The sequence below is a fragment of the Bombina bombina genome, chromosome 3 (assembly GCF_027579735.1).
Source record: "Bombina bombina isolate aBomBom1 chromosome 3, aBomBom1.pri, whole genome shotgun sequence".
Classification (NCBI taxonomy): Eukaryota; Metazoa; Chordata; class Amphibia; order Anura; family Bombinatoridae; genus Bombina; species Bombina bombina.
In genome coordinates, this window is record NC_069501.1 from 483,512,458 (window position 1) to 483,539,037 (window position 26,580).

Below are 26,580 nucleotides of genomic sequence, written 5' to 3' on the forward strand. Positions count from 1 at the left end.
TATATATATACATACACATATATATATATATATATATATATATATACACATATATATATATATATATATATATACATATACATACAAAATGTGTACATTACAATTTTTTTTTAATAAAAATAAAAGCCCTACACTGCATACTGGCAGACAGCTGCCAGTACCTATGATGATGGTGACCACTGTGTGTGTGTGGGGGGGGGGGTGAAGAGAGCTGTGTCGGGCTGATCAGGGGGTGGGAGATGTCAGGTTGGAGGGCAATCCTTACACTAGAGCAAATATTAACCTTACAAGCCAACTGATTAACCCCTTCACTTTCTGTATTTTCAGATGTGTGGAGCAGAGCTGCATTAAGCAGCCTTCTAATTGCCAAAAAACAATGGCAAAGCAATGCATGTCTGCTATTTCCGAACAAAGGGGATCCCAGAAAAGCTTTTACAACCATTGTCGTATGACTGCAGTAGTTTTGTGTAAATTTCAGTGAGAAACACAAAGTTTGCGAAAAAGTTAATTTTTTTAATATGATTGTATCTTGCAGACAAATAGTGGCATCAAATAAAGCAAAACGGGCCTAAATTAATACCTTGGATTATCTACTTTAAAAATATACATAGCTTTCATAGACAAATAAATAAAAAAAATTAAAAAAAGGTGCTATTTCTATTTCTGTTTAAACAAAGTGATAGCAAAAATGCTAAAAAAGTTCTAGTGCTGGTTTTTCTCTGAAATATCCGGTTGCAAAGCAGTTAAGAGTGAAAATGTGTCTTGAGCACTGTGTGTCTGCAACAGTTTGTGTAGAGGGAGGCTGCAGCAGGCAGTGCTAGGTGACAATAGGAAACACCCTCTGCTATGCCTGCAAGTACTACTGCTTACACACATTGTTTGGACACAAACGGCTAGATTACGAGTTTTGCGGTATGGGTGAAAAAGCAGCGTTAAGGCTCTTAACGCTGCTTTTTCACTACCGCTGGTAATACGCGTCTTGCAGGTTTAGGGGCACCGCACACTTTTTTGGCCGTAACACAAATTAACTTACGCAATTTGCGAAAAGTCTTTTTTCAATGGGACTTCCACAGCGCCAATATTACAAGCTTTTTCTGGGAGGCCAAAAAGTGAGCGGTACAGCTTATCCCGCAAGAATCGTAACGCAATCTAAAGTCAATAGTTATGAGTTTTACGCTACAAAGCTGTAGCATAAAACTCATAACTAAAGTGTTAAAAAGTACACTAACACCCATAAACTACCTATTAACCCCCAAACCGAGGCCCTCCCGCATCGCAAACACTAAAATAAAATTATTAACCCCTAATCTGCCGCTCCCGACATCGCCGCCACTATAATAAAAATGTTAAGCCCTAAACCGCCGCACTCCCGCATCGCAAACACTAGTTAAATATTATTAACCCCTAATCTGCTGTCCCTAACATCGCTGCAATCTACATTACAGTTATTAACCCCTAATCTGCCGCCCCCACTATACTTAAGTTATTAACCCCTAAACCTAAGTCTAACCCTAACACCCCCTAACTTAAATATAATTAAAATAAATCTAAATAAAACCTACTATCATTACCTAAATAATTCCTATTTAAAACTAAATACTTACCTGTAAATTAAACCCTAAGCTAGCTACAATATAACTAATAGTTACATTGCATCTATCTTAGGTTTTATTTTACAGGTAAGTTTGTAATTATTTTAATTAAGTAGAATAGTTAGTAAATAGTTATTAACTATTTGCTAGCTACCTAGATAAAATAAATACAAATGCGAGCTCAATCCTATTGGCATCAGCCAATATAATTTTTCACCTTTAATTCCGATTGGCTGATAGAATTCTATCAGCCAATGGAATTCAAGGGACGCCATCTTGGATGACGTCATTTAAAGGAACCTTCATTCGTAGTTAGCCATGGAAAGAAGAGGATGCTCCGCGCTGGATGTCTTGAAGATGGAGCCGCTCCGCGTCGGAAGGATGAAGATAGAAGAGCTTAAGTTGTTTTAGTTAGGATTTTATTTGAGGGGTTGGTTGTGTGGGTGGTGGGTGTTTGTATTTTTTTTTACAGGTAAAAGAGACGATTTATTTGGGGCAATGCCCCACAAAAGGCCTTATTGGTAGTTTAGGCTAGGGTTTTTTTTTTTTTGAGGGTTTTTTTTTAATTTTTTGATAGGGCTATTAGATTAGGTGCAATTAGTTTAAATATCTGATAATGTCTTTATTTTGTGTAATTTAGTGTGGTTTTTTTTTCGTAATTTAGGTAATTTTATTTTATTTAGGTAATGTATTTAATTGTAGTGTAAGGTTAGGTGTTAGTGTAACTCAGGTTAGGTTTTATTTTACAGGTAAATTTGTATTTATTTTAGCTAGGTAGTTAGTAAATAGTTCATAATTATTTAGTAACTATTCTACCTAGTTAAAATAAATACAAGCTTGCCTGTAAAATAAAAATAAACCCTAAGCTAGCTACAATGTAACTATTCGTTATATTGTAGCTAGCTTAGGGTTTATTTTATAGGTAAGTATTTAGTTTTAAATAGGAATTATTTAGGTAATGATAGTAAGTTTTATTTAGATTTATTTTAATTATATTTAAGTTAGGGGGGGTTAGGGTTAGACTTAGGTTTAGGGGTTAATAAATTTAGTATAGTGTCGGCGATGTTGGGGCGGCAGATTAGGGCTTAATAAATTTAGGTAGGGGGCGGCGATGTTAGGGGCGGCAGATTAGGGGTTAATAATATTTAACTAGTGTTTGTGATGCGGGAGTGCGGCGGTTTAGGGGTTAATATGTTTATTATAGTGGCTGCGATGTCCGGAGCGGCAGATTAGGGGTAAATAAGTATAATGTAGGTGTCGCGATGTTGGGGGCGGCAGATTAGGGGTAAATAAGTGTAATGTAGGTGTCAGTGATGTCAGGGGCAGCAGATTAGGGGTGTTTAGACTCGGGGTTCATGTTAGGGTGTTAGGTGTAAACATAAATTTGGTTTCCCCATACGAATCAATGGGGCTGCGTTACGGAGCTTTACGCTGCTTTTTTGCAGGTGTTAAGCTTTTTTTCAGCCGGCTCTCCCCATTGATGTCTATGGGGAAATCGTCCACGAGCACGTAAAACCAGCTCACCGCGGCTTTCAGCAGCGCTGGTATTGGAGTGCGGTATGGAGCTCAATTTTGCTCTACGCTCACTTCTTGCCTGATAACGCCGGGTTTATGAAAACCTGTAATACCAGCGCTGTAGGGAAGTGATCGGTGACAATACCGTGCAAGTTAGCACCGCCCCACTCATAGCGCAAAACTCGTAATCAAGCAGAAAGATAGTTAAACTCAGTTTATGTTCAGAGAGCCTTCATTATTAAGAACAGTGCTTATAGTTACTTTAAATAGCTAAGTTTTACCATATAGTGGCTGAAGCTACAATCGCTCTAAAGCTTCCTCTACAGGTTGTTTGTATAACGTTGCTACACACTCTGCTGCAAATCCCCTTTTCATCATTCTAATAAGTTGATGTATGGTGTTAGTCATAATTTATTGTCTTAAGTTTTGGGCTTCCCTCAACAAATTATTTTATGTACCATTATTGCTACAGTGATTTCTTAACTGTTAAAAGGGACAGTCAACTTGAAAATGGTTTCATTTATTACCCATTCCTCAGTTTTGCATAACCAACACTAATATTAATACACTTTTTACCTCTATAATTACCTGTATCTAAGCCACTGCTGAGATGCACTAAGACTGCCCCTTATCTTAGTTCTTTTTACAAACTTGCATGTTAGCCAATTAGTGCTGGATCCTACATAACTCCACGTGAGTGAGCACACATATATGGCACCCATGAACTAGCACTGTCTGGCAGTAAAAAGCTAAAAAAAAAAAAGCACTGAGATAAGAGGCGGCCTGTAGGGACTTGGAAACAGGCAGAGCTTTAGAGGTTATAAGGTATATTAATATAAAAATGTTGGTTATGCAACGCTGGGGAATGGGGTTTTAACACATTGTGTAACTTGCCATAAACTGGAAATACCTATGGAAGGATTCTGCAATAAATAAGGGACAGGGAAATGGTACACACAACTCAATAAATCAATAGACACTATGACTTAACTGAAGTTTATAATGTTATATTAGAAGACAAAAAGTATTTCCTATAGGCTAATTCCATTTAATTATATCCCAACAAGACACGACATTTAAGAAAATATAAATTCTTACGATCTGTACAACATAAATGTAATGTATAATATCTGCGCATTTCTTTTTGTAAAATCAAATGCAAAAAATATACATAATTACTAACAACAACACTCAGTAAAAAGCATTGTTGCTATGGAAACTATTTGGCATAGAATTAGAGAATATGACATACCAGACTCCTCAGAGAAAGATTCTTCTCCTAGCTCTGCCTTTATAGCTTTGCGGGAAGTGGCCTTCCCCAGGTATCGCTTGTCTGTATCAGAGAGGTAAGCTGAAGCTCTTTTGCGAAGGCTGCCGACCATAAGAGTTTCATCTTCATTTTCACCTTCATCAAATTTGTCAATGACTCTTGCAACAGTGGCTGCAATAAAAAAAAAATATATTGTTAAAAGGGACACAAGTCAAAATAAAACTTTGATGATATAGATAGAGCCTGCAATTTTATACAACTTTCCAATTTACTTCCATTAACAAAATGTTAACAGTCTTTATATATTCACCAGCTCCTACTGAGCATGTGCAAAAATTTACAGAAAATATATATATTCATTTGTGATTGGCTGATTGCTGTCACATGATACAGGAGGAGAGGAAATAGATAAAACTCATTTGAAGTACAGTCTTTTTATCATGCATTTGTTGATAACGCAAATCTACTGTATTTACTGGTCCTTTAATTCAAACAAACAAAACAAAAACGTATGTTTGTAGCTACTATCTAGCAGATCAGCTGAAATCACATGTATAAGCTTTAAACCTGTGCTGGCCAACTGGCAGCCAATGGGACATAGACAACCCTCGGAAATAGTTTGTGCGGACCCGGGAAAAAAGAAGAGCCAAGAATGAGTCACAGTTTTTGTGGCTCCAGGAATAAGGGGAACTGCAGAGAAAATATATTTATATTTTAGGAAATGTATTATTATGTGTGTGTTTAAAGGGCCATAATACCCAAATGTTTAAACACTTGAAAGTGATGCAGCATAGCTGTAAAAAGCTGACTAGAAAATATCTCCTGAACATCTCTATGTAAAAAAGAAAGATATTTTACCTCAAAAGTTCCTCAGTAGCCACCTCCCATTGTAAAGGATTTCTAAGCAGCATTTTAGTGTGTTTGTCCTGGGACATCTGAAGGGACTAGCATCGTGCACTCTCATATTATTTCACCAATCAGGTAAAGGAAGCTTACTATGAAATCTCATGAGAGTTAAGTCAAATCTCATGAGATCACAGTAAGAGTTCATGACCTCAGCACTGCTGATGCTGATTGGCTGCTGTTCATTTCTTCATTTTTTTAATTTTTTTACCTGCAGCTGGGAGCAGCTGAGTATAACTTTTTACACAGAACTTACTCTGCTGAGCTGAGGAGATTGTGAGGTAAAATATCTTCCTTTTTTACATAGAGATGCTCAGGGGATATTTTCCTGTCAGCTTTTTACAGTTATACTGCATCAGTTTCAAGTGATTTAGCATATGAGTATTATGTCCCTTTAATAGCCATACATTTATATGTAGCCCATAAAGTGCCATAAAACAGGTTGAGATCTGTGCATATCCTAAAAGGGCTAATTAAGCAAAAATAGTTTGCCTAAAAAAAATTGTTTAAAAATTGTTGGGAAGTATTTTAAAATAATTTTCAAAAATAAGCAAAAATACTGAAATAGCCATTCACAGCTTCTAGACATGCTCCAGTAGATAAATCCCTGTTCGTTTGTCCATTTTACCAAAACAACAATAGATATAGATACAGCCATAAAAGGAAATGTGTGGGGGGAGTTAGAGCTGTACAATTCAGAAACTAAAAAGAAAGGGTTAATGGTGAGGCACTGCAGTATAAATTTGCAGGTAAAATAATGTACATATTATTATATTTTTTCTCTAACTCAACTTGTTTCATGTCCCTTTAAAGCTTCTAAAATATTAATCTGTTCTTCTGTGTGCTAGAATGTTGGCTACTGCTAGTTTAGACACTAGAGTCATTACAAATTAAGTAATTATTAAGTTATATTTTCGAGACAGGTCTGACACACGTATAGTAGAGTCGGAGATCAGTCACCTATTTAAAGGGACTTTAAATTCAGAACTTTATCCCCCATACAGGGCTAGATTACAAGTGGCGTGATAATTTATCGCACAAGCTTGCGGTAGGAATTAGCGCTTATAAAATTAACAGGAGGTCAGATCTCTGGTGCTGTGTGTCCCCAGTAAATATATATGAATATGCTTATATACATATATATTTACAATTTGCTGCCATCAATGCGCTACTTGAGCCCTCTGATGCGCGAGGTTCTCATGCCGTGTCTCATGAGAACAAGGCTCCCATAGTAGCCTATGAAAGAGCGCTCTCGTAACTGCACTGCAAATGCATGCTCGCGTTTGCATTGCTGTTAACTTGTAATACCAGCGCACATTAGCGTGCGCTGGCATTACTCAGTGAAGCGCAAATATTGCTTTCACAAAACCGATATTTAGTGCTCCACTTGTAATCTGGCCCATAATGTTTTATTAACCCCTTAAGGACAAGGCCATTTTTAAATTTCCTTCCCTTAAGGACAAGGGCTGTTTTTACATTTCTGCGGTGTTTGTGTTTAGCTGTAATTTTCCTCTTACTCATTTACTGTACCCACACATATTATAAAATTGTTTTTTTCCTCTCCATTAAATGGACTTTCTAAAGATACTATCATTTCATCATATCTTATAATTTACTATAAAAATTTTTTATAAAATATGATGAAAAAAATGGGGGGGGGAAACATAATTTATGCTTACCTGATAAATTTATTTCTCTTGTGGTGTATCCAGTCCACGGATCATCCATTACTTGTGGGATATTCTCCTTCCCAACAGGAAGTTGCAAGAGGATCACCCACAGCAGAGCTGCTATATAGCTCCTCCCCTAACTGCCATATCCAGTCATTCGACCGAAGACAAGCAGAGAAAGGAGAAACCATAGGGTGCAGTGGTGACTGAAGTTTAAAATTAAAAAATACCTGCCTTAAAATGACAGGGCGGGCCGTAGACTGGATACACCACAAGAGAAATAAATTTATCAGGTAAGCATAAATTATGTTTTCTCTTGTAAGGTGTATCCAGTCCACGGATCATCCATTACTTGTGGGATACCAATACCAAAGCTAAAGTACACGGATGAAGGGAGGGACAAGGCAGGTACTTAAACGGAAGGTACCACTGCCTGTAAAACCTTTCTCCCAAAAATAGACTCCGAAGAAGCAAAAAGTATCAAATTTATAGAATTTTGAAAAGGTATGAAGCGAAGACCAAGTCGCCGCCTTGCAAATCTGTTCAACAGAAGCCTCATTTTTAAAGGCCCATGTGGAAGCCACAGCTCTAGTAGAATGAGCTGTAATCCTTTCAGGAGGCTGCTGGCCAGCAGTCTCATAAGATAAGCGGATTATGCCTCTTAGCGAAAACAAAAGAGAGGTTGCCGAAGCCTTTTGGCCTCTCCTCTGTCCAGAGTAGACAACAAACAAAGCAGATGTTTGACGAAAATCTTTAGTAGCTTGTAAATAATACTTTAAAGCACGAACCACGTCAAGATTGTGTAATAGACGTTCCTTCTTTGAAGAAGGATTAGGACACAATGAAGGAACAACAATCTCCTGATTGATATTCTTATTAGATACCACCTTAGGTAAAAACCCAGGTTTGGTACGCAGAACTACCTTATCTGCATGGAAGATCAGATAAGGAGAATCACATTGTAAGGCAGATAACTCGGAAACTCTACGAGCCGAGGAAATAGCTACCAAAAAAAGAACTTTCCAAGATAAAAGTTTGATATCTATGGAATGAAGAGGTTCAAACGGAACCCCTTGAAGAACTTTAAGAACCAAATTTAAGCTCCAAGGTGGAGCAACAGGTTTAAACACAGGTTTGATTCGAACTAAAGCCTGACAAAATGCCTGAACGTCTGGAACATCCGCCAGACGCTTGTGCAAAAGAATAGACAGAGCAGAAATCTGTCCCTTTAAGGAACTAGCTGACAATCCTTTTTCCAATCCTTCTTGGAGAAAAGATAATATCCTGGGAATCCTGACCTTACTCCATGAGTAGCCCTTGGATTCACACCAATAAAGATATTTACGCCATATCTTATGATAGATTTTCCTGGTGACAGGCTTCCATGCCTGAATTAAGGTATCAATGACTGACTCGGAGAAGCCACGCTTTGATAAAATCAAGCGTTCAATCTCCAGGCAGTCAATCAGTCTCAGAGAAATTAGATTTGGATGGTTAAAAGGACCTTGAAGTAGAAGGTCCTGTCTCAGCGGCAGAGTCCATGGTGGAAAGGATGACATGTCCACCAGATCTGCATACCAAGTCCTGCGTGGCCACGCAGGCGCTATCAAGATCACTGATGCTCTCTCCTGCTTGATTTTGGCAATCAGACGAGGGAGCAGAGGAAACGGTGGAAACACATAAGCCAGGTTGAAGGACCAAGGCGCTGCTAGAGCATCTATCAGTGTTGCCTTGGGGTCCCTGGACCTGGATCCGTAACAAGGAAGCTTGGCGTTCTGGCGAAATGCCATGAGATCCAGTTCTGGTTTGCCCCAACGATGAACCAATTGAGCAAACACCTCCGGATGGAGTTCCCACTCCCCCGGATGAAAAGTCTTTCGACTTAGAAAATCCGCCTCCCAGTTCTCTACACCTGGGATATGGATAGCTGATAGGTGGCAAGAGTGAATCTCTGCCCAGCGAATTATCTTTGAGACTTCTAACATCGCTAGGGAACTCCTTGTTCCCCCTTGATGGTTGATGTAAGCCACAGTCGTGATGTTGTCCGACTGAAATCTGATGAACCTTAATGTCGCTAGCTGAGGCCAAGCCTGAAGAGCATTGAATATCGCTCTTTGTTCCAGAATGTTTATTGGGGGGAGTGACTACTCCTGAGTCCACGAACCCTGAGCCTTCAGGGAGTTCCAGACTGCCCCCCAGCCTAGAAGGCTGGCATCTGTCGTTACAATTGTCCAATCTGGCCTGCGAAAGGTCATTCCCTTGGACAGATGGACCCGAGATAGCCACCAGAGAAGAGAATCCCTGGTCTCTTGATCCAGATTTAGTAGAGGGGACAAATCTGTGTAATCCCCATTCCACTGACTGAGCATGCAGAGTTGCAGCGGTCTGAGATGTAGGCGTGCAAACGGCACTGTGTCCATTGCCGCTACCATTAAACCGATTACTTCCATACACTGAGCCACCGAAGGGCGAGAAGTGGAATAAAGAACACGGCATGAATTTAGAAGTTTTGATAACCTGGACTCTGTCAGGTAAATCCTCATTTCTACAGAATCTATTAGCGTTCCCAGAAAGGAGACTCTTGTGAGAGGGAATAGAGAACTCTTTTCTTCGTTCACCTTCCACCCATGCGACCTCAGAAATGCCAGAACTATGTCCGTATGAGACTTGGCAATTTGGAAATTTGACGCCTGTATCAGGATGTCGTCTAAATAAAGGGCTACTGCTATGCCCCGCGGTCTTAGTACCGCCAGAAGTGACCCCAGAACCTTCGTAAAGATTCTTGGGGCTGTAGCTAACCCAAAGGGAAGAGCTACAAACTGGTAATGCCTGTTCAGGAAGGCAAACCTGAGAAACCAATGATGATCTTTGTGTATCGGAATGTGAAGATAAGCATCCTTTAAATCCACAGTAGTCATGTATTGACCCTCCTGGATCATAGGTAGGATGGTACGAATAGTCTCCATCTTGAATGATGGGACTCTGAGGAATTTGTTTAGGATCTTGAGATCTAAAATTGGTCTGAAGGTTCCCTCTTTTTTGGGAACCACAAAACAGATTTGAGTAAAATCCCTGTCCCTGTTCCTCCTTTGGAACTGGATGGATCACTCCCATAACTAGGAGGTCTTGAACACAGTGTAAGAATGCCTCTCTCTTTATCTGGTTTGCAGATAATTGTGAAAGGTGAAATCTCCCTTTTGGAGGAGAAGCTCTGAAGTCCAGAAAATATCCCTGGAATACAATTTCCAACGCCCAGGGATCCTGGACATCTCTTGCCCAAGCCTGGGCGAAGAGCGAAAGTCTGCCCCCTACTAGATCCGTTACCGGATAGGGGGCTGATACTTCATGCTGTCTTAGGGGCAGCAGCAGGTTTTTTGGCCTGCTTACCTTTGTTCCAGGTCTGGTTAGGTCTCCAGACCGACTTGGACTGGGCAAAAGTTCCCTCTTGTTTTGCATTAGAGGAAGTTGATGCCGCACTCTCCTTGAAGTTTCGAAAGGCACGAAAATTAGTCTGTTTGGCCCTTTTGGACCTATCCTGAGGAAGGGCATGACCTTTTCCTCCAGTGATATCAGCAATAATCTCCTTCAAACCAGGCCGAATAGGGTCTGCCCCTTGAAGGGAATGTTAAGCAGCTTAGACTTTGAAGTAACGTCAGCTGACCATGATTTAAGCCATAGCGCTCTGCGCGCCTGGATAGCAAAACCAGAATTCTTAGCCGTTAGTTTAGTCAAATGAACAATGGCATCAGAAACAAAAGAATTGGCTAGCTTAAGTGCTCTAAGCTTGTCAAGTATGTCATCCAATGGAGTCGCTACCTGTAAAGCCTCTTCCAGAGACTCAAACTAGAACGCTGCAGCAGCAGTGACAGGAGCAATGCATGCAAGGGGCTTTAGGATAAAACCTTGTTGAATAAACATTTTCTTAAGGTAACCCTCTAACTTTTTATCCATTGGATCTAAGAAAGCACAACTGTCCTCGACAGGGATAGTAGTACGCTTTGCTAGAGTAGAAACTGCTCCCTCCTAGGAACTGTCTGCCATAAGTCCCGTGTGGTGGCGTCTATTGGAAACATTTTTCTAAAAATAGGAGGGGGAGAGAACGGCACACCTGGTCTATCCCATTCCTTAGTAATAATTTCTGTAAACCTTTTAGGTATTGGAAAAACATCAGTGCACAACGGCACTGCATAGTGCAATCATGGCACAAATAGTTGTAAATGCTTCTCTGGGATCCCCTTTGTTCAGAACTAGCAGACATATATGACTTTGACGTTGCTTTTTGGTAATTAGAAGGCTGCTAAATGCCGCTGCGCACCAGACCTGTATTATGCCCAGCAGTGAAGGGGTTAATTAGGGAGCTTATAGGGAGCTTGTGGTGTTAACTTTAGCTTTAGTGTAGAGATCTGCCTCCTACCTGACACATCCCACCCCCTGATCCCTCCCAAACAGCTCTCTTCCCTCCCCCCACAATTGTCCCTGCCATCTTAAGTACTGGCAGAAAGTCTGCTAGTACTAAAATAAAAGGCTTTTTCTATTTTTTTAAAAATACATTCTGCTGTGTAGGATCCCCCCTTAGCCCCCAACCGCTCTGATCCCCCCCAAAGAGCTTTCTAACCCTCCCCCCTCTCACTATTTCCTGCCATTTTGGGTACTGGCAGCTGTCTGCTTTTCAAGAAATTGTGCCTAATTTTTTTTATCTATATTTTTTTCTGTAGTGTAGCTGCCCCTCCCTCAATACGCTACCACCTCCCAGATCCCTTTCCCAAGATTATTTCCCCCTTCCCTCTCCCATTACATTTTTAAGCACATATGTGCAGATCGCGTGCGCACACTGGCGAGTGTTTCCGCACAGCTGGACGGAAGTTTGCTTAGAGATGGGCCGCCCACCCGTCTCCCTGCAATTGCTCCCACCCCCCAACGATCGGCACCACCGCTGGCCGATGCAGAACATCTATTTCTGCAGTGATCTGAATCATGAAAAAAAAAAAAAAAGTGGCTTTCATGTACCTTTAAAAAGGTACAGTAAACACTTGGGATTATAATATAAAATAGATTATGCACAGTAACAAGAATTTTCAAAAAACTTTCATTATTTATTTTCACTGTTTCCTGCAATATAGTCTTGAAAACTGAAAGAGTACATGGGAGACTTTACAAGCCTAACCCTGCCGCTCTCCCTAATTTGTAATTTGTTGTCTTATGTTTTATGCTTAGGCCAAACCATTGGATATTTAGCAAGCTCTTTCTTCTTCAGACTCATGTCCACATTTTCCAAATAATGAAAGTGGTGGGTAGTGTTTGGCCATAGAAAAACAATTGCAGCAAACAAGGTTAATCTGCTTTAATAACATTCAAACTCTTTTCATTTGCCAATATGTATAGGAAGACTACAAAAATGTAATTGCATGGTGTTTACTACCCCTTAAAGACAATTAAAAGAGCATTGCAATATTCATTGATTATTTATATGGAATGCTTTTATGTAACATACCTCTGGTGATTACTTCTGTTCCATTCTATAGAGAGATTCATACAGTGATGTTTACCTGAGCTTGCAACAATCTACATAGTGATTGTTTAGATCAGAGCACAAGCTTATTTACACCTGTCCCACAAGGGCAAGCGTATTTGCACATGTCCCTATCTGACCACAGAAAAAGACCCAGGAAAATTAATTCCAAAAGACTTTTCTAGGGGTGTATCCTTGAATTGCTCCTTATTTACAAAACCTTGTAAACTTTACTAACAAAATTTTAAAACATTTATTTAGCATACATACAGTATATTAAAGGGACAGTCTACTTGAAAAAAGTTTGTTTAATTTTTTTTATATATATATATATATATATATATATATATATATATATATATATATATATATATATATATATAGCGCTTTTTGCAATCTTGCATTTCAGCTAGTCAGTGTTGGTTCTTGTAGAACCATTTTTCTCCACTGGAGTGAGCACAATGGTATCTATATGGCACACACTGTCTTGCAAGTTTTTAAAAGCTAATAAACACTAAGATAAGGGGAGGCCTGCAGGGACTTGGAAACAGGCAAACAAAGTGATGGTAAACGCAGTGTATACAGGATTAAATAACTACATAGTAATTGTCATTAGTATGATATGCGCAATGGGGTTTTTTTATAATATCATTAAACTTTGTACCTGTCAATCTTGTTCCTTCACGCCACCCTTACTGTTTATCAAAGATTAAACAGAGTGATGCTGATAGAGGGATGTACCGCTCTAACTTCACAATTAGGACGGATGGTATCCTTATGACTGGCAGTTCACCTTGCTCTAGATGCGTGCTCCTGTCTTACAGTTAGTAGGGGCATGCTCAATGTTCAACGTAAGTAAAAAGTGAATCCCAAGATGATCTGTATAATAATACTTTGCGATCCCGGAGTACTGAGCCGCAGCTTCTGGCACTAATCCAAGTATATGAAATGAGGAAAAAGGAAGCTGAGTCCCAGGGTCAGTAATGGAGTTTATTGCAATGCAGGCTTACAACAGGTTAGGTGAGCTCCATCTAACGCGTTTCGCGCATGGGCACATGCGCTTCATTCATCTAATCCAAGTAAACAATGAATCGTAACTAGGGCTGCAACTAACGATTATTTTCATAATCAATTAATTGGCTAATTATTTTTTCAATCAATATTTTACTATATCTAAAATAAAATTCACATACTGAGTGTTACAAATGCAAACTTCAGACTAAAACTTTACATTAACACAACTTTTTGTCCAATGTTTAAGCAGCAGAGCACATTTTTATAATTAAGCAAAACAAAAACACAAACTTTTCGAAAAGAGTTAGAACTAAAAAAAGATAAACTATCGCTGTATATAACATTCTGTTATTCACAGTTTCAGAAACTTTGCATTGAAATGCAAAAATGTCAACATGACCACATGCTCCTGGCTGAGGCTTGCTCTCTTTTTGCTTTATTGCTTGCAGCAGAGAAGAGGCGCTCAGATGGTGTTGAGGTGCCTGAGATGCAAGAGTAGGGTTTTGTAAATTTCACCAAGGTGGGATATTTATCTTTGTTAGCTCCACCAATGCAACGTGTTTTCCTCTTTGACAAGGAGCCTCTTAAAGTAAGTCTGGACTTTATTTGCATGCCCCTACTAATTGTAAGACAGGAGCACGCATCTAGAGCAAGGTGAACTGCCAGTCATAAGGATACCATCCGTCCTAATTGTGACGTTAGAGCGGTACATCCCTCTATCAGCATCACTCTGTTTGATCTTTGATAAACTGTAAGGGTGGAGTGAAGGAACAATATTGACAGGTACAAAGTTTAATGATATTACAAAAATCAAATAAAAAAATTATATAAAAAAAAACATTGCGCATATCATACTAATGACAATTACTATGTAGCTATTTAATCCTGTATACACTGCGTTTACCATCACTTTGTTTGCCTGTTTCTAAGTCCCTGCAGGCCTCCCCTTATCTTAGTGTTTATTAGCTTTTAAAAACTTGCAAGACAGTGTGTGCCATATAAATACTAAATTTACTAAAAATGTTTCCATAATGGAGCAGCACCAATCACAAATGTTTCTATGTGTACTAAGGCACCTGCTGTCTCCTCCTCACAGATAGATGCTGTACTAAGTAATTATTGCACTAAATTAACTAAAAATTGCCATAATGGAGCAGCACCAATCACAAATGTTTCTATTTGTACTAAGGCACCTACTGTCTCCTCCTTACAGATAGATGCAGATGAAGTATCAACACCAATGAAAGAGTTCATTACTGCATCCATCATGAAGACCGGCTGCACTACCGCCTTCAAATAAGTGAAAAAGGTCAGTTCACATTTGACCTTCTACCAGTGTAATATAAGTTCTGACCTACAAAATACTGAAGTATCTTCGAACAATGAGGATTCCTCTAATAGTGAGGCTCCCTCATTGGACGCAAAGCATAATTCCTCTTTTTTATTTAAAATTGAACATTTCCTTTCTCTTTTGAAGGAAGTCTTAGTCACTTTAGGGGTTAAAGAGTTTAAACCTTGTAATCTTTTAAATTCAGTATATAAAACTGTTGTCAATCTCCCTGAGATTTTCCCTATACCTGATGCTGTCTCTGATATAATTGCTAAGGAATGGTCTAAACCAGGTGGCTCTATTAATCCTTCTACAATGTTTAAGAAATTATATCCTCTACCTGCTGCTACCTTAGGAGTTATGGAAAACTGTTCCCAAAGTTGATGGGGCCATTTCCACTCTGGCTAAATGCACTACTATTCCTCTAGAAGACAGTACTTCTTTTAAAGACCATTTAGACAGAAACCTTGAATCTTATATAAGAAGGGCATTTTTGCATACTGTCTATATACTTAGACTGGTTATATCTATTACTGATGTGACTGCTGCTTCTTCTTTCTGGTTAACGAGTCTTGCACAGCAGTTATCCACTGACCCTGAAAATTCTAAATTTATTGAATTTACTTCAAAATGCAAACAATTTTATTTGCGATTCAGTATTTGATATTATGAAAAATAACACCAAAAGCATGTCTTTAGATATACTTACCAGAAGAGCCCTATGGCTTAAATCCTGGAATGCTGGCATGGTATCTACAACTAGACTAATGTCCCTTTCTTTCCAAGGAAATAAATTGTTTGGGTCTTAACTGGATTCAATTATTGATACTATCAATGGAGGTAAGGGGGTTTTTCTTCCTCAAGACAAAAAGTCCAAAGCGAAATTTAAAGCTCCAAATCGTTATTTTTTCGTTCGATAGAAAAGAGAACATAAAACTGACTCCTCCCTTAAACCCTTTGGCTCAATCTGGAGACCTGCTTCAAATTGAAATAAATCCAACCACAATAAGAAATCAAATCCAGCCTCTAAGACCTTATGAAGGTACAGACCCCAACCTAGTATCACTGGTAGGGGAGGCAGATTAAACCTTTTTCAGAATACATGTTTATAATATGTCCAAAATCCCTGGATTCAAAACATTATTTCTCCGCAATATAGGATTGGATTCAAAATAAGACCTCCCACAGGAAGGTTCTTTCTAACCCATATTCCAAAACATCCCATAAAAGCTCAGGCTATTCTACAATCTGTCTTAGATATAGAATATATGGGAGTAATAGTTCCAGTTCCTTTGCAGGAACAGAGGATGGGATTTTATTCAAATCTCTTAATTGTACCAAAGAAGGAAAACTCAGACCAAGTTTGGATCTGAAAACTCTAAACAAATTTGTAAGAATTCCAATTTTCAAAATGCAAATTATCAGGACTTTTCTGCCTTTTGTTCATCATTGTCACTTTATGTCCACAACAGATTTACAGGATGCTTATCTTCAAATCCCAATCCACCTAGAACATTACCCGTTTGTGTTTCTGAGGTTCTCTTTTCTGGAAAAGCATTATCAGTTTTTTGCTCTTCCCTTTGGTCTTGCAACAGCCCCAATAATATTCACCAAGGTTCTTGATGCCCTTTTATCTGTAATAGCACAGGTTATTGCAGTATGTCCTTACCTGGACAATATTTAAGTACTAGCGCAATCTTCTCATTTAGCAGACATTTACATGAAACAACTATTGTTGTTTCTTCAAAGACATGGTTGGAGGATCAATTTACCAAAGAGTTCCTTGATTTCTCAGACAAAGTTAAACTTTTTAGGTTTCCAGACAGATTCAGTGTCCATGCTCTTTTCCTGACAGAAAAGGAACCTTCAGTCTCTCTCATTCCCTTCAGTGTGTGGAAGTACTAGGCCTCATGATTGCAGCTTAGGGTGCAATTCCATTTGCTCTGTTTCATATGAGACCTCTTCAGCTTTGTATGTTGTGCCAGTGGTGCAAGGATTATACTCAGATATCCCAAAAGATATTCTTAGATTTCAACACACACCTATCTCTGAATTGGTGGCTGAATCACCAGTCTATTGCTCAGGGGGCTTCTTTTGCTTGTCCTTTCTAGTCTGTGATCACCACAAACGCAAGTCTTTTCAGTTTGGGGAGCTGTCTGGGGGTCCCTGACAGCACAAGGAGTTTGGACTCCTCGGGAGGTGAGGTTACCAATCAATGTTTTTGAACTCTACACACTCTTCCGGGCCCTTCAGGCTTGGCCTCGATTGAAAAAGGAGCCTTATCTCCGTTTTCAGACAAACAATATTACAGCAGTAGCTTATGTCAATCATCAAGGGGGAACTTGCAGTTCCCTAGCCATGTTATAAATATTTTGAATCCTCTCTTGGGCAGAAAACAATTCCTGCCTTTTCATTGCCATTCACATCCCAGGTGTCAACAACTGGGAGGCAGACTTCCTCAGTCGTCAGTCCCTACATCCAGGAGTGTGGTCTCTCCATCAAGATGTGTTATACCTGATTGTAAAACACTGGGGCCTACCAGAAATAGATCTGATAGCCTCTCGTTTGAATAACAAACTTCTTAGGTACCTTGCAAGGTCCAGGGATCCTCAGGCAGAGGTGTTGGATGCTCTACCAGTTCCCTGGTCTTTCCAGCCTGTTTATATATTTCCCCCTCTAATCCAACTCTTCAGAGTGCTTTCCAAGATAAAAATGGAACAGTCATTTGTAATCCTACTAGCCCCAGCGTGGCCACACAGGATTTGGTATGCAGACCTGGTCCGAATGTCCAGTTGCCAGCTATCACCTCTTCCTCTAAGGCCAGACCTGTCGAAAATATCTACACATGATTGCATGGAAATTAACGCTTAGATCTCAGTCACAGAGGATTTACTGACTCTGTGATTAACACAATGATTCAGGCTTGCAAGCCTGTTTCTAGGAAAATGTATTAGAAAGTTTGGGAAACTACTATATCTTATGGTGTATCAACCATGTTTACGCCTAGCATTCTTTTAGAATTCCTAGGATTCTTCAATTTTTGAAGAAAGGTTTAGATAAAGATTTATCTGCCAGTACTTTGAAAGGACAAATCTCTGCTCTTTCTGTATTATTTCATAGGAAAATTGCTAACCTTCCTGATGTTCATTGATTTGTTCAGGCTTTAATTCAGATTAAACCTGTTATTAGGCCTATTTCTCCTCCTTGGAGTCTTAGCCTAGTATTACAAGTTTTAAAAGCTCCTCATTTTGAGCCTATGCATGTATTGGACATTAAACTAAGTTCATAGAAAGTTTTGTTCCTTTTATGTGGAGAACACTACCTTGATTTTAAAAGGGACATGAAAAACATTTTTTTCTTTTATTCAGATAGAACATACAATTTTAAACAACTTTCCAATGAACTTCCATTATCAAATCTGCTTCATTCTCTTAGTATCCTATGTGGAAGGAGCAGCAATGAACGTATGGGAGCTAGCTGAACACAATACATGAGCAAATAACAAAAAGGCATACGTAAAGCCACCATTTAGAAGCTAGCTCACAGTAGCGCCTTGGTCCAGAGCCTACCTAGATATGCTTTTCAACAAAGAATTTTTTTAAAAAACTAAGTAAATTAGATCATATAAGTAAATTGTGAAGTTATTTAAAATTGCATGCTCTAAAGGAATCTTGAAATTTTAGTCTGAATTCACTAACCCTTCAAGGCTATACATTATATGGGTATATGAACATTTTGGTTCTAATATGCTGTCTAGATTTCCAATAATGTAAATAACACTGTAGCATACATAGTCAATAAGTCTGCAAGAAGACAACAGTCCATCTAGTTCAACCTTTACAGATTCTCTTTGATCAATGTTTTATAATCCAAGTAAATTGATAGTAACGCCAGTTTAAGAACTTTTCAAAAATGACATTTTTCTCCTCAGTTATTAAAGTGATTGTAAACTTAAACGAATTAAAGCCCAGTATCAAATAATAATCTTAAAATCAGGAGCACTTTCATTCATTAAAATTTAAAATTATGCTTATTTTTAAAAATACTTACCTGAGCGTTATTGTAAAGATTAACGCTGATCCTCCACTTGCTACTTTCATTAGCAGATTGATGACTCCGGCTTCCTCCAATAGTTGTGCCCCCCCTTTGGCATCCAGCTCGTGGGGAAAAGCAACGATTGGATGAAGCCGGAATCGTAATTGATATGCTAATGAAAGCAGCAGATGCAGGCGGAAGATCAGTGTTATGTTTACGTTAACGCATACATAAGTATTTTAAAAAAATAAGCGTCTTTGTAAAATGTAATGAATTAAAGTGCCCCTGTTTCTTAGATTATTATTTTATACTGGGCTTTAATTCCTTGAAGTTTACAATCACTTCAACACATGAACTAGATATTTATCAGTTATATCAAAAAAGTACCCTTTTAATAAAGACAAGCTATGGAAAGCACTTATTTCACATGTTTGACACACAATTACTGATACTGACTGGAATAATATATATATATATATATATATATATATATATATATATATATATATATATATATATATATATATTATACACACACAAGGCAACTAACTCCTCAAATTGGTCTCCAAGTGTAGCAGAGTAACATTCAGTTGATGGGGGATGCAAAGTTCTTCAGTTGATTATATATATATATATATATATATATATATATATATATATATATATATATAGTGGCAAAATACTGTTATATCACCATGAGAAAGAGTACATAACATTAACAGGACATAGTAAACATATAATGTATTACACACGTGTATTAGCCATGGCATTCAGAACTTTTAGTTTCCAAAGATATCTTATATGACCATCATGGTTTTCCTTAGTTCCCTATGATTTCACCCCGTCTAACATTTACCTTCATCTTGATCATCCTCAGGGTCATGGAAACTCGGTAAGGGATTTAATAAACTCTCAAGCTGCTTCGACAAGGGGGCCGCCATGTTTCAAATTGGAAAGAAAAAAAAATACAAGACTTTCACAATTACGTCATTAGAAAGAGACTTTCGAAACTATATCTTACTCACGCGAGAAGACAACGGGATTTAGCAGTACGGAAGATACTATACTAGTAATGTTATGTAAATCATGTTGCTGTCAAACTGGATGGGTTTTTAGATACTCGGGTTAAGGTTTTTAGCCCATATGCTTAATACTGAAATGACAAATACATAATTGCAGTTAGTATGAATTGTCGTTTAATGGCAATGCTGTTTCCGTCTAGGATATTTATATCGATTTTGTACATGTGGGATTTGGATTGTGTTGCGTCGCTGTGTGTCCATTATACATTTGTAATTAATGGTGCTTAGCTTTAGATTTTAAATTCTTTTTTTATTACAAAATAATTTTATCATAGACAAAAGTGGGTCCAATAATGATGACTGGAGTAAAGCCATCAGACACTTCTAAATCAGTGGTAATGTTATCAGACACTGCAAAATACATAGTGCAATTTGTAACAATGTAATAAATAAAATAATGATTACACAGTTGTCACACATACATCACCCTCTATAATGTGCAATAATATAATATGGTAAGATTTAACTGTGGAAATTTAAAGATACAGAGCCCCAAATATCAACCCATTGCTTACAAAGTGACGTTTTTGAAATACTTCTAAATGGGTTCAAAACAAAATCTCCCATTGGACCAATAATTTGTCAATGCAGGTGAGTCGTACACCCCCCCCCCCCCCCTATGATATCCAACGATATGGTAAGATTTTACTGTGGAAATTTAAAGATACAGAGCCCCAAATATCAACTCATTGCTTATAAAGTGACATTTTTCAAGTACTTCTATATGGGTTAAAAACAAAATCTCCCATTGGACCAATAATTTCTCAATGCAGGTGAGTCTTACAAACCCCCCTCTATGATATCCAACGAAATGGTAAGATTTTACTGTGGAAATTTAAAGATACAGACCCCCAAATATCAACCCACTGCTTAAAAAGTGATGTTTTTGAAATACTTCTATATGGGTTAAAACCAAAATCTTCCATTGGACCAATAATTTGTCAATGCAGGTGAGTTATACACCCCCCCCCCCTTTATGATATCCAAAGATATGGTAAGATTTTACTGTTGAAATTTAAAGAAACAGAGCCCCAAATATCAACCCATTGCTTATAAAGTGACATTTTTTAAATACTTCTATATGGGTTAAAAACAAAATCTCCTATTGTACCAATAATTTGTCAATGCAGGTGAGTCGTACACACCCCCTCTATGATATCCAACGTAATGGTAAGATTTTACAGTGGAAATTTAAAGATACAGACCCCCAAATATCAACCCACTACTTACAAAGTGACGTTTTTGAAATACTTCTATATGTGAGAAAAACAAAATCTCCCATTGGACCAATAATTTGTCAATGCAGGTGAGTCGTACACACCCCCCTCTATGATATCCAACGATATGGTAAGATTTTACTGTGGAAATTTAAAGAAACAGAGCCCCAAATATCAACCAATTGCTTTTAAAGTGACATTTTTCAAATACTTCTATATGGGTTAAAAACAAAATCTCCCATTGGACCAATAATTTGTCAATGCAGGTGAGTTGTACACACACCCCTCTATGATATTCAAAGAAATGGTAAGATTTTACTGTGGAAATTTAAAGATACAGACCCCCAAATATCAACCCACTGCTTACAAAGTGACGTTTTTTAAATAATTCTATATGTGAGAAAAACGAAATCTCCCATTGGACCAATAATTTGTCAATGCAGGTGAGTCGTACACACACCCCTCTATGATATCCAACGATATGGTAAGATTTTACTGTGGAAATTTAAAGATACAGAGCCCCAAATATCAACCCATTGCTTACAAAGTTACGTTTTTTAAATACTTCTATATGTGAGAAAACCAAAATCTCTCATTGGACCAATAATTTGTCAATGCAGATGAGTCATACCCACCCCCTCTATGATATCCAACAATATGGTAAGATTTTACTGTGGAAATTTAAAGATACAGACCCCCAAATATCAACCCACTGCTTACAAAGTGACGTTTTTGAAATACTTCTATTTGGGTTAAAACCAAAATCTCCCATTGGACCAATAATTTGTCAATGCAGGTGAGTTATACATTCCCCCCTCTATGATATCCAACGATATGGTGAGATTTTACTCTGGAAATTTAAAGAAACAGAGCCCCAAATATCAACCCATTGCTTATAAAGTGACATCTTTTAAATACTTCTATATGGGTTTAAAACAAAATCTCCCATTGGACAAATCATTTTTCAATTCAGGTGAGTCGTACACACCCCCCTCTATGATAGCCAACAAAATGGTAAGATTTTACTGTTGAAATTTAAAGAAACAGAGCCCCAAATATCAACCCATTGCTTATAAAGTGACGTTTTTGAAATACTTCTATATGGGTTCAAAACAAAATCTCCCATTGGACCAATAATTTGTCAATGCAGTTGAGTCGTACACACCCCTCTCTATGATATCCAACGATATGTTAAGATTTTACTGTGGAAATTTAAAGATACAGACCCCCAAATATTAACCCACTGCTTACAAAGTGACGTTTTTGAAATACTTCTATATGGATTAAAACCAAAATCTCCCATTGGACCAATAATTTCTCAATGCAGGTGAGTCGTACACACCCCCCTCTATGATATCCAACGATATGGTAAGATTTTACTGTGGAAATTTAAAGATACAGAGCCCCAAATATCAACCCACTGCTTACAAAGTGACTTTTTTGAGATAATTCTTTATGTGAGAAAACCAAATTCTCCCATTGGACCAATAATTTGTCAATGCAGGTGAGTTGTATACCCCCCCCCCTCTATGATATCAAAAGATATAATAAGATTTTAGCGTGGAAATTTAAAGATACAGTCCCCCAAACATCAACCCATTGCTTACAAAGTTAAGTTTTTTTAAATACTTCTATATGGGTTAAAAACAAAATCTCCCATTGGACCAATAATTTGTCAATGCAAGTGAGTCGTACACACCCCCGTCTATTATATCTAACGATATGGTAAGATTTTACTGTGGAAATATAAAGATACAGACCCCCAAACATAAACCCATTGCTTACAAGGTGATGTTTTTGAAACACTTCTATATGGGTTAAAAACAAAATCTCCCATTGGATCAATAATTTGTCAATGCAGGTGAGTCGTATACACCCCTCTCTATGATATCCAATGATATGGTAAGATTTTACTGTGGAAATTTAAAGATACAGACCCCCAAACATAAACCTATTGCTTACAAAGTGACGTTTTTTGAAATACTTCTATATGGGTTAAAAACAAAATCTCCCATTGGACCAATAATTTGTCAATGCAGGTGAGTCATATACACCCCCCTCTATGATATCCAAATATATAATAAGAGTTTACTGTGGAAATTTAAAGATACAGACACACAAATATCAACCCATTGCTTATAAAGTAACTTTTTAAAATACTTCTATATGGGTTAAAAACAAATTCTCCCATTGCACATTTAGAGTAAACACAGTTTTTATTCAAATTATTTTTATTTAAATTTAAAAATAAATTAATAAACATTACACATTATTAAAAGGTATTAATTTAAATAGATCTGAAATACAAAAATAAACCTAAAAAACATGCATCTAATCATATATACATACACTATACAAATTAGTAGGAATAATGTTTCAAATAGACATTTGAACTTTGTTTGTACTATTTTTCTTAAAGTATGATGACTTTGGAATTTAATTTAATTCATGTCTGTGTTTATTTGCAAATTTGGCATTTCCAAACATATTTTGCCTTTTTAACTGCAATATCGGGTATATTTAGACAACCTTGATGATACCAATTTGAACATGTTGAGCACTGAACCATCAACTCCCTACAGTAAACGATCCTACATATGCAGTACACTGGGAGCACAGCAATGTCTAGGTCAAGTGCTTCTCTTCTACGTTTACTTGGGAAAGGTGTTATGAATTGATCCTGGAAACCTGCTGTAATGTGTGATCTTAACTTGGCTTGGTCAAATGTAAGGCTAGTTGGACTTTTATCAAATGCTAGACTAATTGCAAATGCTATTGCAAATACTCCACAATCATGTGCATTTCCTTGTTTCTGAACATTCTTAACATTTATTTTTCAAATATAAGAATAACCAAAGCGCCAATGATCAAGGCTAGGTCTGAATAGTGTTGTCGTGAGGTTACAATGAATAGCAGATGAATTAAAATATAATTTATTTATTTACATACAAATGACAAATACCGTGGATCCATGTACAATATTTTAAAAGTGCAAATGGCAATGCATCAGTTAAAAATATACAACATAGTACACAATGTGAAAATTATTGCATTTCAAATAATTCCATTTAAAAATAATTAAAATTAGGATACTGGTTGCAATATTCCTATACGAAACAGTGTATGAACTCTTCGTGTAGATAGATACAAAGTTGAAACAGACTTGTTTCCTGCGACTCTGTAGATAGTAAGTGAATGATATTTGGATGTGTTCCAACACCTTCACTCAGAATCGCCAATTATACTGAATGCTAAAATCCCTACTGCGTTGACTCAGTACGATCAAGTAAATAAGGATTGAATAGAATTAGAAATTAAACTGAGTGCTGACTAAGTGTTTAACATAGACATATCAAAAGAGTGTACAGATGTTAAAATCCCAATTGCATATACTCAGTGAGATCAGAAAAAAATGAAAGAATCAGGAATTAGACTGAGTGCTAACTATGTGTTTAACATAGACAACTCAAAAAGGTGTACCAGCTTGCCGATTTCAATCTGCAGTGTAAAGGAAGCATGTAGGTGTGTATAATATCGTAGGGTTATGTAAATAAAAATGAAAGAATCAGGAATTAGACTGAGTGCTAACTATGGCCTAGATTTGGAGTTCGGCGGTAAAAGGTCTGTTAACGCTCCGCGGGCTTTTTTCTGGCCGCACCATAAAATTAACTCTGGTATCGAGAGTTCAAACAAATGCTGCGTTAGGCTCCAAAAAAGGAGCGTAGAGCATTTTTACCACAAATGCAACTCTCGATACCAGAGTTGCTTACGGACGCGGCCGGCCTCAAAAACGTGCTCGTGCACGATTCTCCCATAGGAAACAATGGGGCTGTTTGAGCTGTAAAAAAACCTAACACCTGCAAAAAAGCAGCGTTCAGCTCCTAACGCAGCCCCATTGTTTCCTATGGGGAAACACTTCCTACGTCTGCACCTAACACTCTAACATGTACCCCGAGTCTAAACACCCCTAACCTTACACTTATTAACCCCTAATCTGCCGCCCCCGCTATCGCTGACCCCTGCATATTTTTTTTAACCCCTAATCTGCCGCTCCGTAAACCGGCGCAACCTACGTTATCCCTATGTACCCCTAATCTGCTACCCCTAACACCGCCGACCCCTATATTATATTTATTAACCCCTAACCTGCCCCCCACAACGTCGCCGACACCTGCCTACACTTATTAACCCCTAATCTGCCGAGCGGACCTGAGCGCTACTATAATAAAGTTATTAACCCCTAACCCGCCTCACTAACCCTATCATAAATAGTATTAACCCCTAATCTGCCCTCCCTAACATCGCCGACACCTAACTTCAATTATTAACCCCTAATCTTCCGATCGGAGCTCACCGCTATTCTAATAAATGGATTAACCCCTAAAGCTAAGTCTAACCCTAACACTAACACCCCCCTAAGTTAAATATAATATTTATCTAACGAAATAAATTAACTCTTATTAAATAACTTATTCCTATTTAAAGCTAAATACTTACCTGTAAAATAAATCCTAATATAGCTACAATATAAATTATAATTATATTATAGCTATTTTAGGATTAATATTTATTTTACAGGCAACTTTGTAATTATTTTAACCAGGTACAATAGCTATTAAATAGTTAAGAACTATTTAATAGTTACCTAGTTAAAATAATAACAAATTTACCTGTAAAATAAATCCTAACCTAAGTTATAATTCAACCTAACACTACCCTATCAATAAAATAATTAAATAAACTACCTACAATTACCTACAATTAACCTAACACTACACTATCAATAAATTAATTAAACACAATTCCTACAAATAAATACAATTAAATAAACTAGCTAAAGTACAAAAAATAAAAAAGAACTAAGTTACAGAAAATAAAAAAATATTTACAAACATAAGAAAAATATTACAACAATTTTAAACTAATTACACCTACTCTAAGCCCCCTAATAAAATAACAAAGCCCCCCAAAATAAAAAATTCCCTACCCTATTCTAAATTAAAAAAGTTACAAGCTCTTTTACCTTACCAGCCCTGAACAGGGCCCTTTGCGGGGCATGCCCCAAGAATTTCAGCTCTTTTGCCTGTAAAAAAAAACATACAATACCCCCCCCCCCAACATTACAACCCACCACCCACATACCCCTAATCTAACCCAAACCCCCCTTAAATAAACCTAACACTAATCCCCTGAAGATCTTCCTACCTTGTCTTCACCATCCAGGTATCACCGATCCGTCCTGGCTCCAAGATCTTCATCCAACCCAAGCGGGGGTTGGCGATCCATAATCCGGTCCAGAAGAGGCTCCAAAGTCTTCCTCCTATCCGGCAAGAAGAGGACATCCGGACCGGCAAACATCTTCTCCAAGCGGCATCTTCGATCTTCTTCCATCCGGAGCGAAGCGGCAGGATCCTGAAGACCTCCAGCGCGGAACATCCATCCG

General features: G+C 37.8%; 1 protein-coding gene across 1 annotated transcript in view; it reads right to left on the bottom strand.

Annotated features, from left to right (window-relative positions):
* LOC128653488 (protein AATF) overlaps nt 1-19,804 on the bottom strand; it is a 451,438-nt gene extending 431,634 nt beyond the window's left edge. Inside the window, exons 1-2 of the mRNA XM_053706822.1 lie at nt 19,695-19,804; nt 4,360-4,548 (exon numbers count right to left, since the gene is read on the bottom strand). Coding sequence (XP_053562797.1) covers nt 4,360-4,548; nt 19,695-19,779 — 274 coding nt within the window. The 5' untranslated portion in view covers nt 19,780-19,804. The remainder of the gene's footprint in view (nt 1-4,359; nt 4,549-19,694) is intronic.
* Between the last annotated feature and the right edge of the window lie 6,776 nt (nt 19,805-26,580).